This window comes from Salvelinus fontinalis, chromosome 1 (genome assembly GCF_029448725.1).
Source record: "Salvelinus fontinalis isolate EN_2023a chromosome 1, ASM2944872v1, whole genome shotgun sequence".
Taxonomy (NCBI): Eukaryota; Metazoa; Chordata; class Actinopteri; order Salmoniformes; family Salmonidae; genus Salvelinus; species Salvelinus fontinalis.
In genome coordinates, this window is record NC_074665.1 from 67608957 (window position 1) to 67625558 (window position 16602).

The following is a 16602-nucleotide window of genomic DNA, read 5'->3' on the forward strand; positions in this document are numbered from 1 at the left end:
TGCAGATGTGGCCAGGGCAATAAATTGCAATATCTGTACTGTGAGATGCCTAAGACAGCGCTACAGGGAGACAGGATGGACAGCTGATTGTCCTCGCAGTGGCAGACCACCTGTAACAACACCTGCACAGGATCGGTGCACCCGAACATCACACCTGCGGGACAGGTACAGGACAACAACTGCCCGAGTTACACCAGGAACTCACAATCCCTCCATCAGTGCTCAGACTGTCCACAATAGGTTGAGAGAGGCTGGACTGAGGTCTTGTAGGACTGTTGTAAGGCAGGTCCTCACCAGACATCACCGGCAACAACGTCGCTTATGGACACAAACCCACCGTTGCTGGACCAGACAGGACTGGCAAAAAGTGCTCTCCACTGATGAGTAGCAGTTTTGTCTCACCAGGGGTGATGGTCGGATTCGCGTTTATTGTCAAAGGATTGAGCGTTACACCGTGGCCTGTACTCTGGAGCGGGATCGATTTGGAGTGGAGGGTTCGTCATGGTCTGGGGCGGTGTGTCACAGCATCATCGGACTGAGCTTGTTGTTATTGCAGGCAATCTCAACACTGCGCGTTACAGGGAAGACATCCTCCTCCCTCATGTGGTACCCTTCCCGCAGGCTCGTCCTGACATGACCATCCAGCATTACAATGCCACCAGCTATACTGCTCGTTCTATGCATGATTTCCTGCAAGACAGGAATGTCAGTGTTCTGTCATGGCCAGCGAAGAACCCGGATCTCAATCCCATTGAGCACGTCTGGGACCTGTTGGAATGGAGGGTGAGGGCTAGGGCCATTCCCCCCAGAAATGTACGGGAACTTGCAGGTGCCTTGGTGGAAGAGTGGGGTAACGTCTCACAGCAAGAACTGGCTACTCTGGTGCAGTCCATGAGGAGGAGATGCACTGCAGTACTTAATGCAGCTGCTGGACACAACGGTTTCTGACTGTTATTTTAGATTTTGACCCCTCAATTGTTCAGGGACACATTATTCCATTAGTCACATGTTTGTGGAACTTGGTCAGTTTATGTCTCAGTTGTTGAATCTTGTTATGTTAAGTTTGCTGAAAGTAAACGCAGTTGACAGTGAGAGGACGTTTATTTTTTTGCTGAGTTTAGTAAGAAACACTCGTTTGAAGGGCTTGAATGACATCTGACTTCTGTCCTGACTTTCTAGTGGGATTTGATCACCCTTGCTGGAAAGCTGAGAGACATTGGATGATGATTTGAAGGTCATTTGTAATGCTGATAATTACGGAGAAGTTTTATAACTAATAGGAAGTGTTGTTGTTTTTACACATTAGTTAATAAGGTGAATTATGTGTCAAAATGGGGGAATTACCATTTTTCTTTGGTTTTTGGATTGAAGTTTACACACCTTGAGTGATTTGTAGGTATGTATTGAGTGATGTATGAAGGAGTGTGTTGTTGCCTTGTTTGTTCTGTTTTGTTTTGATAAATCTCACCAGATTGGGTCTGCTGGATGATTGGGATAATTTCCTGATCCTATGACTGCGATGAGGTTGACAGTGTGATAAGCTAATTTGGAAAAAGATGTTTCAACAGAATGTGTTATTTTCTTCAACATTTGTTTTAGAGATTTGCATTAAGAATATTGGTAGAAGTAATAATTTGTCATATAGTCAATGCTTGTCTGGATTTCCTGGATCAGAAATTAACTGAATTGAATTGTTGTTCTGATTTGTCCTCTCGAGGTTAAGGTGGAAATGGTATCTAAACGCACGAAAGGGATAATTTGACCAAACAGGGTGTGGACCTCAAAAACCCTTCTAACCGGCTGAAGAAATGCCATTCCCTACGCCCTGTCCTGCACCACTTCTATCGAGAGACCTGAGTCCGAGCCAGCAACCGGTGTACAGCATCCAGTTCTCTCATATTGCTGGTATACTGGTTGGCAAATGAAAAAGACATAATAGGAGTTGTGGTGGGGTTCAGGTGAGACATTATCATGGGCCATACACTTTGAATTGTGAAGCTATCTGAAGAAGGAAAATTAAGAAATGCCAGAAGATTGAGTGTCAGAGAAGGGACGGGGTTGGTCAACTGTGCCCGTAATTGATTTAGACTTATCTGAAATTGTTATTTGGGGTATCAGGTTGATGGGGGAGGTCTACAGTGCTAAATGTATAGTTATTTAGGGTAAGAATGCATTGAGATACTGATCTGTAATTATAACCCCGACGAGAGAGTTGATTGGGTTAATTATAAGGTGAATATATTGTATGTTAATATGGATGTAGTGTTGCCAGTGTTGATGTATGTTAAATTGAGAGTTTTCATTTTGAGTGATAGAACCAATGTGAATCACTGAGCAATGTCATTCAACATTTTGGTTGGATAATTAATTGGGTTTTGAAATAGGATTTGGAAACAAAATAATTTTTTAAAACTGACTGATTGATTTGAGTAAGTTTGAGTATGTTAACTATATGAGTGGAGCAATTAATGTATTGGGTAAATAAGTTGTGTACTATGTTGAGACTATTCTCAGCATGCCCTGGTAAAAGGAGGGGTAAACTCTGATCCTGAGAGTGAAACTGATCTTAATCTATTTGATTTACAGTATACAGTGATCCCTCGCCACTTCGCGGTTCACTTATCGCGGATTCGCTATTTCGCGGATTTTCATAATGCATTTTTTTTTTTTTTTTGGTGCATTGTGCTCTGCATTCTGATTCGCTAAAAACTCACTCCCGCTTCTTGTATCAAAACATGCTACGAATTGTGCTATCATTTTGTCGTCTCGTGCAGTTATGTGTACGTACATCGCTTAGCAACCATGGTGCGAATGGCCACTGAACTTAAGCGAGTAGCTGAGGAATGGGACCCTTTGATGAGCCGTTCATTACAGTTCTCCAACGTAATCGATGGTGGCATGTCGGTGTACAAGGATCTTTTTGCAAAGAAGAAAAAAGAGCGACAACAGCTGCCTATCACTATGTTCTTCTCCCGAACAAACACACCTGCACCGCGGGCTTCAGAAGAAGAGAACACTGCAGAGCGCAGTCAGGATGCAGCGGCCCAGTCTGAAGAGCAGTGAAACGGCCTACACGTGAGTCACTGTATTTGTATACATGTAATAGTTGCTAATTGTAAAAAAAAAAAAAAGTTTTCTATTTCGCGGATTTCACTTATCGCGGGTCATTTTCGGAACGTAACCCCCGCGATAAACGAGGGATTACTGTATCACAAAAGTGAGTACACCCCTCACATTTCTGTAAATATTTGAGTATATCTTTGCATGTGACAACACTGAAGAAATTATACTTTACTACAATGTAAAGTAGTGAGTGAACAGCTTGTATAACAGTGTAAATTTGCTGTTCCCTCAAAATAACTCAACACACAGCCATTAATGTCTAAACCGCTGGCAACAAAAGTGAGTACACCCCTAAGTGAAAATGTCCAAATTGGGCCCCATTAGCCATTTTCCCTCCCCGGTGCCATGTGACTCGTTAGCGTTACAAGGTCTCAGGTGTGAATGGGGAGCAGGTGTGTTAAATTTGGTGCCTTCGCTCTCACACTCCCTCATACTGACTGGTCACTGGAAGTTCAACATGGCACCTCATGGCAAAGAACTCTCTGAGGATCTGAAAAAAATAATTGTTGGTCTACATAAAGATGGCCTGGGCTATAAGAAGATTGCCAAGACCCTGAAACTGAGCTGCAGCACGGTGGCCAAGACCATACAGCGGTTTAACTGGACAGGTTCCACTCAGAACAGGCCTCGCAATGGTCGACCAAAGAAGTTGAGTGCACGTGCTCAGCGTCATATCCAGAGGTTGTCTTTGGGAAATAGATGTATGAGTGCTGCCAGCATTGCTGCAGAGGTTGAAGGGGTGGAGGGTCAGCCTGTCAGTGCTCAGACCATACGCCGTACACTGCATCAAATTGGTCTGCATGGCTGTCGTCCCAGAAGGAAGCCTCTTCTAAAGATGATGCACAAGAAAGCCCGCAAACAGTTTGCTGAAGACAAGCAGACTAAGGACATGGATTACTGGAACCATGTCCTGTGGTCTGATGAGACCAAGATAAACTTATTTGGTTCAGATCGTGTCAAGCGTGTGTGGCGGCAACCAGGTGAGGAGTACAAAGACAAGTGTGTCTTGCCTACAGTCAAGCATGGTGGTGGGACTGTCATGGTCTGGGACTGCATGAGTGCTGCCGGCACTGGGGAGCTACAGTTCATTGAGGGAACCATTGAATGCCAACATGTACTGTGACATACTGAAGCAGACCATGATCCCCTCCCTTCGGAGACTGGGCCTCAGGGCAGTATTCCAACATGATAACGGCCCCAAACACACCTCCAAGACGACCACTGCCTTGCTAAAGAAGCTGAGGATAAAGGTGATGGACTGGCCAAGCATGTCTCCAGACCTAAACCCTATTGAGCATCTGTGGGGCATCCTCAAACGGAAGGTGGAGGAGTGCAAGGTCTCTAACATCCACCAGCTCCGCGATGTCGTCATGGAGGAGTGGGAGAGGACTCCAGTGGCAACCTGTGAAGCTCTGGTGAACTCCATGCCCAGGAGGGTTAAGGCAGTGCTGGAAAATGGTGGCCACACAAAATATTGACACTTTGGGCCCAATTTGAACATTTTCACTTAGGGGTGTACTCACTTTTGTTGCCAGCGGTTTAGACATTAATGGCTGTGTGTTGAGTTATTTTGAGGGGACAGCAAATTTACACTGTTATACAAGCTGTTCACTCACTACTTTACATTGTAGCAAAGTGTAATTTCTTCAGTGTTGTCACATGCAAAGATATACTCAAATATTTACAAAAATGTGAGGGGTGTACTCACTTTTGTGATATACTGTATATCCATTACCAAATTGAAATGTTTAATGATAACACTCAGGAACTATAGCAGGTTTATGCTAATTGAACATAGGGTCCATAGGTGATGCCTTATGCATAATGGGATCATGATGCTTGTCCTGGGTTATGTTCATTAGGCACTAAATTGAATACATTTATTTTTAAACCTTTTAATTTTACTTTTAAGTTGAAAGAATTCTCAAAATGGGGGAATGTGATAGAAAAATTACATATTTACCTGATTTGTTTGATATTAATAGTTAGCAATTAATACTTAACAAATAGGAGGATATTTCTGTCCTGTTAGTGTCTTTGTTTTCATGGACTCCACTCTAGTTCCCTGCAGCTATTCAGGGCGTACAGTCACTGGAGATGGCTTGAGCTGACAAATGGGTTAAAGACTGCATTACAGAGACAAGAATGTGTTTTACTAGAGATAGCTTAGGAGTAGAACAATGCTTCATCGTCTCAAAATCATCCTTGCATATGGGAAACTAAGCCAGGGTGGGGTTAAGACAACAACCCACATGCAGATAATGACAGGATGAACCCAGAGTGGCTTATGATGCCCCAATCTGCATGAGGGGGGTTGAACCAACCATAACTGAGCATTGTTAGTGTCAGCTATATATAGTACTCTGCATTTGTGTAATGGTTAGGTTACTCGGTCCAACACTCAAGGGTGGGGGGTCGACCAGTCTCAGTATTGCAATAATTAATCAATATTAAATAAAGATGATTGTGTGAAGAAATGACCAAATCTCTCTCAGTACTGAATTTCCACAACAGTGTGCGAGTCAGAGTTTAGAGTCAGTATAAATGTATGTGCATAGTTTCCTGTAGTCCATGATCAGCTCCTTGGTCTTACTGATGTTGAGGCACCACACTGCCACCACACTACCACACTGACCTCCTCCCTGTAGGCTGACTCATCATCACCGGTGATTAGGCCTACCACCGTCATGTTGTCAGCAAACTTGATGATGGTGTTGGAGTCATGCGTGGCCACACAGTCGTGGGTGAACAGGGAGTACAGGAGGGGACTAAGCACACACCCCTGTGGGGACCCTGTGTAGAGGGTCATCATGGTGAAGGTGATGATACCTAACCTCACCACCAGGATCCAATTGCAGAGGAAGATGTTCAGACCCAGAGTCCTAAGCTTGGTGACGAGCTTGGAGGCGACAATGGTGTTGAAAGCTGAGCTGTAATCAATGAACAGCATTCTCACATACCTAATGGCAAATCGGCAATCAAAATAAACGTTTTACCACAGCAACCATGTTATTTTTGGGAAGCACATTTCATTCTGAGTTCAGACATACAGTGCCTTCGGAAGGTATTCAGACCCCTTGACTTTTTTCACATTTTGTTACAGCTTTATTCTAAAATTGATTAAATTGTTCTTTCCCCTCATCCTTCTACATACAATATCCCATAAGGACAAAGCTAAACCGGGGGAAAAATGTGTTGCTAATTTATGAAAAAAAAAAAAAACTGGTATCACATTTACATAAGTATTCAGACCCTTTACTCAGTACTTTGTTGAAGCACCTTTGGCAGCGATGTTTACATGACTATTGCATAATCTGTTTAATATCGAATTATTACTGTGCATGTGAACATACTCACTGCCGCCTGTAGTACTGTAACCCACGTACCTCGATCAGTAGGTTCCCCTTCTGTTTCAGTGGACATGATGCCTCTGTTCACAGTTCACATACTTGCTTGCTGTGAGCACATGCCTATTTGTTATGCTTGTTACAGAGAAGGGGGACTTCATTGCTCTGGATCTGGGAGGCTCGGCCTTCCGCATCCTGCGAGTGAAGGTGTCCCATGAGAAGAAGCAGACAGTTCAGATGGAGAGCCAGATCTATGACACTCCAGAGGACATCATCCATGGCAGTGGCACTCGGGTATGGGGTACCTTTCAAACTCTTACCGTATATAAATGTCTAAAAGTCTAGTGACCAGGGAAATAAATATAAAGTGTGCATTACAGTCTCTCCTTGTGCACAGATTGCTTTTGAGATAACCATCCCTAACTGAATTATTTTCCTTTCTCTTGCAGCTGTTTGACCATGTTGCAGAGTGCCTGGGTGACTTCATGGAGAAGCAGAATATCAAGGATAAGAAGCTTTCTGTCGGCTTCACCTTCTCCTTCCCCTGTGCACAAACCAAACTGAATGAGGTGAGAGAATGAACAAGGCAATAGTTCTGTACACCTGAGCTTCAGTTATTAGCTTCGTTTTTTTATTTTACCCCTCTTTTGCTCCCCAATTTCGATCTTGTCTCATCGCTGCAACTCCCAACGGGCTCGGGAGAGGCAAAGGGTGAGTCATGCGTCCTCCCGAACATGACCCGCCCAAGCTCGCAGCTTAACCCGGAAGATAGCCGCACCAATGTGTCGGAGGAAACACCATTCAACTGGCGACCGGTATCAGCCTGCAAGCACCTGGCCCTCCACAAGGAGTCGCTAGGGCACGATGAGCCAAGTAAAGCCCCCCCAGCCAAACCCTTCCCTAACCCGGACGACGCTGGGCCATTTGTGTGCCGTCCTATGGGACTCCTGTCACGGACGGTTGTATTAGCTTCAGTTTTGAAGACAGATCATATCATACTATCAGTGATCTTTAGTCTAGCTGCCTGTTTGTCTTTTGTAGAGTTATTTGCTCACTTGGACAAAACGCTTTAAAGCCAGTGGAGTTGAGGGAATGGACGTTGTGACTCTTCTGAACAAGGCCATCAAAAAACGTGGGGTAGGTTTGATGTTTTTAAGCACGCTTGCCTAATGCAATGACAATGAACCCACTGGGCAAAAACTACTAGAAATCAACATTGTTTCCACATCATTTTAACCAAAAAATTAAATATGATGACGTTGAACGAACGTGGATAACTGATTGGATTTGTAAAAAGTAATCAACATAAGGTAATTTTTTTTTCACCCAACTTTTAACTTTTAACCTAAATAAAATGACATGGTGAAATTGTTGGTTGATTTCACGTTAGTTGACAACTCAACCAAATGTAAATCAAAACTAGATGTTGAACTGATGTCTGTGCCCAATGGGAAGTTCAGTCATAAGCAAATCTGTTGCACCATGGTTGTATAATTGTAACCCTGTGCTTTTCAGGACTATGACGCAGACATCATGGCAGTGGTCAATGACACAGTTGGAACCATGATGACCTGTGGCTTTGATGACCAGCGTTGTGAAGTTGGTATCATCATAGGTATAACATCCATTTACCTCCCACCAGACCATTAAAGGACCCCCCCCCCCCCCCCACACAAAAGAAGTTGGTGCCACTATTTCAATGTAATTTCCTGTCTTAGAGAGAAAATGCACGTCTAGCTTCCACCTCTGAAGAATGACAAAGGCTACTTATACATATTTATGAATTGGGTGTAGGAATTTCCACATGGAGTTAAACATCAACAAATAGGCCACCTAGCATGCTAACCTTATCTAGCTAGCTAGCTAGCTTGCTAACCATATCTAGCAGGCTAATGTTGTCTGTTGTTGCTGTTTTTTTTTAACTACACTGTATTCAAAAGATTAGCCAGCTCGATCGATGGCTTGTTCTGGAGCTGGATTTGTCATAAGCATTGATTTAGGGAAAACTTCGTCACAGATGGAAACCACTGGTCTATCTTTGACTTTGCCATCAATTGTTATCGCCAAAGTTTTGACATCTTCCACAAATTGCGGCCGTGAATACACCATAGAAATAGTTTGACAAATAAGATGAAGCTCAGATAATATCCATAACTATAGAAAAATAGCTGATATGCGTTTTTCTTCATTGTAATGGACATGGTGCAACTTTTCGTAGGTAGGCTGTCGAAAGGGCGCCCCCCTATTGAGAAAAGGTTTAATAAACATTGCCATGCTGGTGGGTGGTAATATTCAAATAAAAACCAACCCTGAAATTAAACGTAGGCTGAAAATAATTTTTATGTTATATCATAGGAAATGACACAACATTCACACGGATTTGCACAAAGTGGGCAGTTCAGATTTGTCACTTCAAGCCAAAATATATCAGAATTTGACTAAAACTATGACTTACTGACTTAAATCGTTATGCACCATCATGGGTAAGTTTTGGACATTGTTTTTCAGCTTGAAAAAGTGGATTTCTACCGGTGTGGGTGTTTAATTATATTTATTCCAAAATGTTCAATCCTTTAGTCAAAACAGATAGTGCTGTGTTTGGTTTCAATGTGCCCTTGCTGATCACCCTTTTACCCTATTTTTGTTCAAGCCGAGCTGAAGCTCATTGGGTACACTTTTACTTTTGCATTACTCCCGTGTTGTTTGTTGGTATCTCCTTAGGCACAGGTACTAATGCTTGTTACATGGAGGAGCTAAGGCACATTGACCTGGTGGAGGGAGACGAGGGCAGAATGTGTATCAACACAGAGTGGGGAGGCTTTGGGGACGATGGAATGCTGGAGGACATTCGCACAGAGTTCGACAGAGAAATTGACAGGGGCTCTCTAAACCCAGGGAAACAGCTGTATGTCCCACATATTAATACACTATAAATCAGACCTTCCCAAATTTCTTTAAGACATGCAATAATCAGTTAAGTGCATTGATAGATAGTAGTAGCCATCTTTTATGTCACCTTTTCACTCAGTTTAGCAACATATTGTATCTTTTTCTCTCCAGGTTTGAGAAGATGGTCAGCGGGATGTACATGGGCGAACTTGTGCGACTCATCCTGGTCAAGATGGCCAAAGAGGGATTTTTGTTTGAGGGTCGGATAACGCCTGAACTTCTTACCAAAGAGAAATTTGAAACCAAACACGTTTCTTCCATTGAAAAGTAGGTGTCAATCAGTTTTATTTTCTTTAGGGTCTAGATGACTTGTGTCATGTAGCCATTTGCAAACTGAGCACTGCTTTGAGACTGCCCACCATTACAGTACACCTTTGTAATGTTATTTGCCACCACTGAGCTCATCTCTTCTCCAAACCTGTCACTGTCCAGGAGTAAAGAAGGCCTCACTAAAGCCAAGGATATCCTAGGTCGCCTGGGCGTGGAACCATCCGCAGATGACTGCATTGCTGTGCAGCACGTATGCACCATAGTCTCCCACAGATCAGCCAACCTCATCGCTGCCACTCTGGGAGGCATCCTCTCCAGGCTAAAGGACAACAAAGGGAACCCTCGCCTACGCACCACTGTGGGCATCGACGGCTCTCTCTACAAGATGCACCCGCAGTGAGTAGCCTATACCAGTAGAGGGCCCCCTGGGTACAAGGTAGACTGTACCCAGCTCTTATTGTGCATCTTAATTCTGTATCTTGCGTTGAAGCTATGCAATTCTGTGAAATGGTTTAAGGAATACCACAATGGACTTTGAAAAAGAGACATTGATACAGAATACAGATGTCAAAGTTATATTTTAGGTACTAGGGCCAAGAGCCCGATTTGTGTTGAGATACATAAAAGGTTGAGTTACACGTGAGAATCAAAGGTCAGGATTTTTGTCTGACTGAGAATCACCCTCCCCATCTCCTCAGATATGCCCGGCGTCTCCACAAAACAGTCCGCCGCCTAGTTCCTGAGTCAGATGTCCGCTTCCTGCTCTCAGAGAGCGGGAGCTCCAAGGGCGCTGCCATGGTGACCGCTGTGGCCTACCGGCTGGCTGACCAGCGTTGTCAGATCACAGAGACCCTGGCTGAGTTCAGACTGACCAGTGACCAGCTGCTGGAGGTGAAGAAGAGGATGAGGACGGAGATCCAGAACGGCCTTGGGAAAAAGACCCATAACAGCGCCACCGTCAAGATGTGGCCCACATATGTACTCAGCACACCAGATGGATCAGGTGAGAGAAGTTCAACTTGGATTTAAACTAGTTTGCCAGACTGTGAATCTACCAGTTGACCAGAGTGGTTTAGCTCTGTGACAAAACATTTAGAGATTCATTCCATTACAGTTTTTTCCAACTGCTTACACACAAAATCTTTTCATGTCACACGATTTTTGAAACCTCTCACTCAAAGTGAAAAACTACACACCAAATATCCAAAACCATAAGCTATTTCTCAGCCTTTTACTCAGTTGTCAATTGCATAAAACACTTTTTTCAAAACACTACACACAATTCTCTACCTAAAACACAAAAATCTAACAGGAAGTGACTTGCTTTCCTTTTCCAAACACAACCAATCAAAATGCTACACTTATTCACTAGGTCACACACACACTCCTCACATGTGCAAACACTAATAGCTTAACTGATCACTAACCAATCACTGCTTTACTGTAGTATAGGCCTATAAATAGGTCAACGGTCAGATTACCTGTTTTGAACAATGGATGCCAACAATGGACAGAGAGCAAGAGGAGTAGGAGGGAGAGGAAGAGGAAGAAGAGGACGAGGGCAAAGAAGAGAAAGAAGGAGAGCCATCTCTGATGAGATTAGGGCAACACTTGTTGATCATGTGATCAACCACGGTTTGACCATGAGAGAGGCTGGACTGAGAGTCCTGCCCAACTTGAGTCGATTTACAGTGGCGTCCATAATTCCAACCTTCAGAAATGAGAACAGGTATGCAACTATCTAATGACTATTTTAGCATTACAGTAATGTACTGTAAAATACGTATGACTGCATAGTATTGCATAAACATTTGTAACTCTAAGCCATCCATTTACTGCACTGCATTGAATGAATGAGGTTGGTTATCATGCTGTACTACAATTTTTTGTACATTGTTTACAGTTCCTATGCTGAACACATACTGTGTTTGAATTCTGTACAGAGTGGAAAGGCAAAGACATCATGGAGGACAAGGACACTTTTTTCCAGATGTACAAGAGACTGCAATTATAAATATGGTTTTGGCCAACAATGCAATTAGGATTCGAGAGATAAGAGAGCATATCTTGAATAATGACACCATATTTAACAACATCAATGCTGTAAGCCTGTCGACCATACAACGCTTCCTCCAACGGCACCGAGTGACGATGAAACAACTTTACAAGGTGCCATTTGAGAGAAACTCTGACAGAGTCAAGAATATGCGACATGACTTTGTAGAGGTATGTATGCAACACTACTTCCAGTACTTCAGACATACCATATTTACTCATCTGTATATCCTTTTGTCTGTTACAGAGAGTATTGGAGCTGGATGCCCATGTAATTCGCCATGAATTTATTTATGTGGATGAGGTTGGCTTCAACCTCACCAAAACCAGGCGCCGCGGAACAAATGTAATAGGACAGAGGGCAATTACCAATGTCCCTGGACAGCGTGGGGGTAATATAACTATGTGTGCTGCCATCACTCAAAACGGGGTCCTCCATCACAATGCCACACTGGGTCCGTACAACACTGGCCATATGCTCACTTTTCTGGATGCAATTTACACAATGCTTGTCCCTGATCCAGATCAGGAGCCTGCTAGATTTGTGGTTTTATGGGACAATGTTAGTTTTCATCGGGCTGTTCTGGTCCAAAACTGGTTTGCCACCCATTCACAATTTGTAGTTTTGTACCTACCCCCATATTCACCTTTTCTAAATCCCATAGAGGAATTCTTCTCAGCCTGGCGCTGGAAAGTGTATGTTCGCCAACCCTATGCCTGCATGCCGCTTCTCCAGGCAATGGAGGGCGCATGTGGGGACATAGAGGTTGCCTCTGTCCAAGGTTGGATACACCATGCTAGGAGATACTTCCCTCGATGTTTGGCAAGAGAAAACGTATCTTGTGATGTGGATGAAGTATTGTGGCCAGACCCAGGCTGGAGAAGAGATGAAGCGTAGCTTAGCACTGGTGACTGCCCCCTCCCTTCCAATTCCTGGACTGCCCCCCCCCCCCCCCCCCGGGACCCCACACACACAATTGTGTTCTTTACTGTATTCTAAAGAATATACTTTTGGTTTACATATGTTTATGGTTTTGTTGTATGCTACTGTATACAACAGTAATGTTTGGCCTAATAAATATTTTCTCTTTCTACATTGCATTGGTGTTTACAGTGTACTTGTTACCCCTCTCAGCAGATTACTTTCACTGTAGAACATTGTACTGAAATGTAGATACAGTATATCACAAAAGTGAGTACACCCCTCACATTTTTGTAAATATTTGAGTATATCTTTTCATGTGACAACACTGAAGAAATGACACTTTGCTACAATGTAAAGTAGTGAGTGTACAGCTTGTATAACAGTGTAAATTTGCTGTCCCCTCAAAATAACTCAACACACAGCCATTAATGTCCAAAACGCTGGCAACAAAAGTGAGTACACCCCTAAGTGAAAATGTCCAAATTGGGCCCAATTAGCCATTTTCCCTCCCCGGTGTCATGTGACTCATTAGTGTTACAAGGTCTCAGGTGTGAATGGGGAGTAGGTGTGTTAAATATGGTGTTATCGCTCTCACACTCCAATACTGACTGGTCACTGGAAGTTCAACATGGCACCTCATGGCAAAGAAATCTCTGAGGATCTGAAAAAAATAATTGTTGCTCTACATAAAGATGGCCTGGGCTATAAGAAGATTGCCAAGACCCTGAAACTGAGCCTCAGCACAGTGGCCAAGACCATACAGCGGTTTAACTGGACAGGTTCCACTCAGAACAGGCCTCGCCATGGTTGACCAAAGAAGTTAAGTGCAAGTGCTCAGCGTCATATCCAGAGGTTGTCTTTGGGAAATAGACATATGAGTGCTGCCAGCATTGCTGCAGAGGTTGAAGGGGTGGGGGAGTCAGCCTGTCAGTGCTCAGACCATACACCGTACACTGCATCAAATTGGTCTGCATGGCTGTCGTCCCAGAAGGAAGCCTCTTCTAAAGATGATGCACAAGAAAGCCCGCAAACAGTTTGGTGAAGACAAGCAGACTAAGGACATGGATTACTGGAACCATGTCCTGTGGTCTGATGAGACCAAGATAAACTTATTTGGTTCAGATGGTGTCAAGCGTGTGTGGCGGCAACCAGGTGAGGAGTACAAAGACAAGTGTGTCTTGCCTACAGTCAAGCATGGTGGTGGGAGTGTCATGGTCTGGGGCTGCATTAGTGCTGCCGGCACTGGGGAGCTACAGTTCATTGAGGGAACCATGAATGCCAACATGTACTGTGACGTACTGAAGCAGAGCATGATCCCCTCCCTTCGGAGACTGGGCCGCAGGGCAGTATTCCAACATGATAACGACCCCAAACACACCTCCAAGACGACCACTGCCTTGCTAAAGAAGCTGAGGGGAAAGGTGATGGACTGGCCAAGCATGTCTCCAGACCTAAACCCTATTGAGCATCTGTGGGGCATCCTCAAATGGAAGGTGGAGGAGTGCAAGGTCTCTAACATCCACCAGCTCCGTGATGTTGTCATGGAGGAGTGGAAGAGGACTCCAGTGGCAACCTGTGAAGCTCTGGTGAACTCCATGCCCAAGAGGGTTAAGGCAGTGCTGGAAAATGATGGTGGCCACACAAAATATTGACACTTTGGGCCCAATTTGGACATTTTCACTTAGGGGTGTACTCACTTTTGTTGCCAGCGGTTTAGACATTAATGGCTGTGTGTTGAGTTATTTTGAGGGGACAGCAAATTTACACTGTTATACAAGCTGTACACTCACTACTGTACATTGTAGCAAAGTGTCATTTCTTCAGTGTTGTCACATGAAAAGATATACTCAAATATTTACAAAAATGTGAGGGGTGTACTCACTTTTGGGATATACTGTATAAGCCTATGAAAGACCAAAGAGCTTTAGATTTAGAACAACAGTGTTTACATGGTATATCCAAAAGTTTACTATTATGAAAGCAGTATTTGCCATTTGATGCAAATGCTTCATTCTGACATGTGTTTATGGCATTTTGAATGGAGTGTTACACTTTGAAGGAGATGTGAGGCATTTTTCATTTTGTGTGTGCAGTTTTGGAAATTGTGTGTAGAATTTTGAAAACGTGTGTAAGCAGTTGGAAAAAACTGTAATTCCATTTGACATAAATGGGAATTTACCCCTCTTCTACTCCCCCTGCTGTATATACCCATATCAACAACTTAAAAGCTCCTTATCACTCGTTAATGCTTTAACACGCTACTGTATAATCCAGGCTTCCATGTAAACATATGATATTGTGTATTTTTTTTGGCTTAGCACTTCTTGCAGTGCCCTGATTAAGGTCAAAGTATTTCTAAGTCTAACACAATTACTTCACAGCACTCCCACACCTTCATGCAAGTCAAAACATCCAATGTCAATGAGAGATTCAACTCGACACACTGTTTGTCACTGATTTCAAATGACTATGACAGTGGCAACAAGTACAATGCGTTGTAAGACTTTTCATAAGCATTTAGGAACCCTTTATAATGTGTAATTATGTCTCATAAAAAACTATGGAAAATCAAACCATTATTATCTCTTTTTACTAAAGACAGTATTGTTATTTTGTTGTGTTTTTCAGAAAATGGTGATTTCTTGGCTTTGGATTTAGGAGGGACAAACTTTAGAGTGCTGTTGGTGAAGATTCGCAGTGGCAAGCGGCGGACAGTAGAGATGCATAACAAAATTTATGCTATTCCTATGGAGGTGATGCAGGGGACTGGAGAGGAGGTAAGTAAGTTTGGGAGTTTCCTGTGAGTATGGACATATATCTCATTCTGTACCAAAACAATGTCAGTTGTCTCACACATTTTAAAAGGAAGTTACTGTAAATGCAAAAGCTCCTATTATAGATACAACAGGACATACGTTAAGAATATTCTAACAGCCAACCTTTTTGACCTGTGTAACTTAAGCAAATGTGCTTGTGCTTGTTGAAAAATACCCTCCATTTCCCACAGCTGTTTGACCACATTGTCCAGTGCATATCTGACTTCCTGGACTACATGGGTATGAAGAACACTCGCCTGCCTCTGGGTTTCACCTTCTCCTTCCCCTGCAGACAGACCAGCTTGAATGTGGTGAGCTGACTCCTTCTTTTACAGTAATCAGCCATCTATCAACTTTTTCATCTCAGACATATTGCTCATTATATCTATATTATATAGTCTATATATCTATATTAAAATACAGCCACAAAACTGAGCCGGGATCTCCATCTTCAATTCTGCGCTTCCTTTTAGGCTCATAAGAAGCTTGTTGTCCTGTTACATGCCGCTGGCCACCACCACTTCATATTCTGCTGTGTTTTGTAGTTCTATTTTTTTTTTATTCCTGATATACCATACTGTCACAATGCATAATTATGATGTATGCAGTTGTAGGCCAATTTAGAAACTGTTGAATGACTAAATTACCCATAATTCTATCGGCATCCATTCCATTATATGTGTGTGTGTGCGTAAGTGTGTGCATGTGCGTGTGTGTGTACGTCACTAATAGAACATCTTTCTGTCTTTGTTCAGGGCATCCTGGTAACCTGGACCAAAGGCTTCAAAGCCACTGACTGTGAAGGGGAGGATGTTGTCGGACTTCTCAGAGAGGGGATTAAAAGGAGAGACGTAAGTGGAGAGAAGGCATGATACTATAACCGGGGCCCAAAGTCTTTCCTGACCACGAGTCCAGAGCAGGAAAGACTTGGTATTAGTGCCTGTTCTACAGGATTACACAAAATATAAAAGCTGATATCTTATGGGCATCTATTGACAACCAAAAGTAACTTTAGGCTGCTCTTTTTGTTAGTTTTTGCCATGATATAGAAGGTTGTGATACAATATTTTAAAGTGGTATTGCTATAAAAAATGAAGTTCTCATTTCGGCAAGCATT

At 43.1% G+C, this 16602-nt stretch overlaps 1 protein-coding gene across 2 annotated transcripts in view; it reads left to right on the top strand.

Moving 5' to 3' along the window:
- The window catches only part of hk1 (hexokinase 1), a 43147-nt gene that overhangs the window by 21331 nt on the left and 5214 nt on the right, over positions 1-16602 (top strand). For both annotated transcript variants that reach the window (XM_055930689.1, XM_055930699.1), the window contains exons 3-13: positions 6616-6764; positions 6920-7039; positions 7512-7607; positions 7986-8085; positions 9192-9375; positions 9531-9686; positions 9852-10085; positions 10388-10692; positions 15298-15446; positions 15677-15796; positions 16241-16336. In XM_055930689.1, coding sequence (XP_055786664.1) covers positions 6616-6764; positions 6920-7039; positions 7512-7607; positions 7986-8085; positions 9192-9375; positions 9531-9686; positions 9852-10085; positions 10388-10692; positions 15298-15446; positions 15677-15796; positions 16241-16336 — 1709 coding nt within the window. The remainder of the gene's footprint in view (positions 1-6615; positions 6765-6919; positions 7040-7511; positions 7608-7985; positions 8086-9191; positions 9376-9530; positions 9687-9851; positions 10086-10387; positions 10693-15297; positions 15447-15676; positions 15797-16240; positions 16337-16602) is intronic.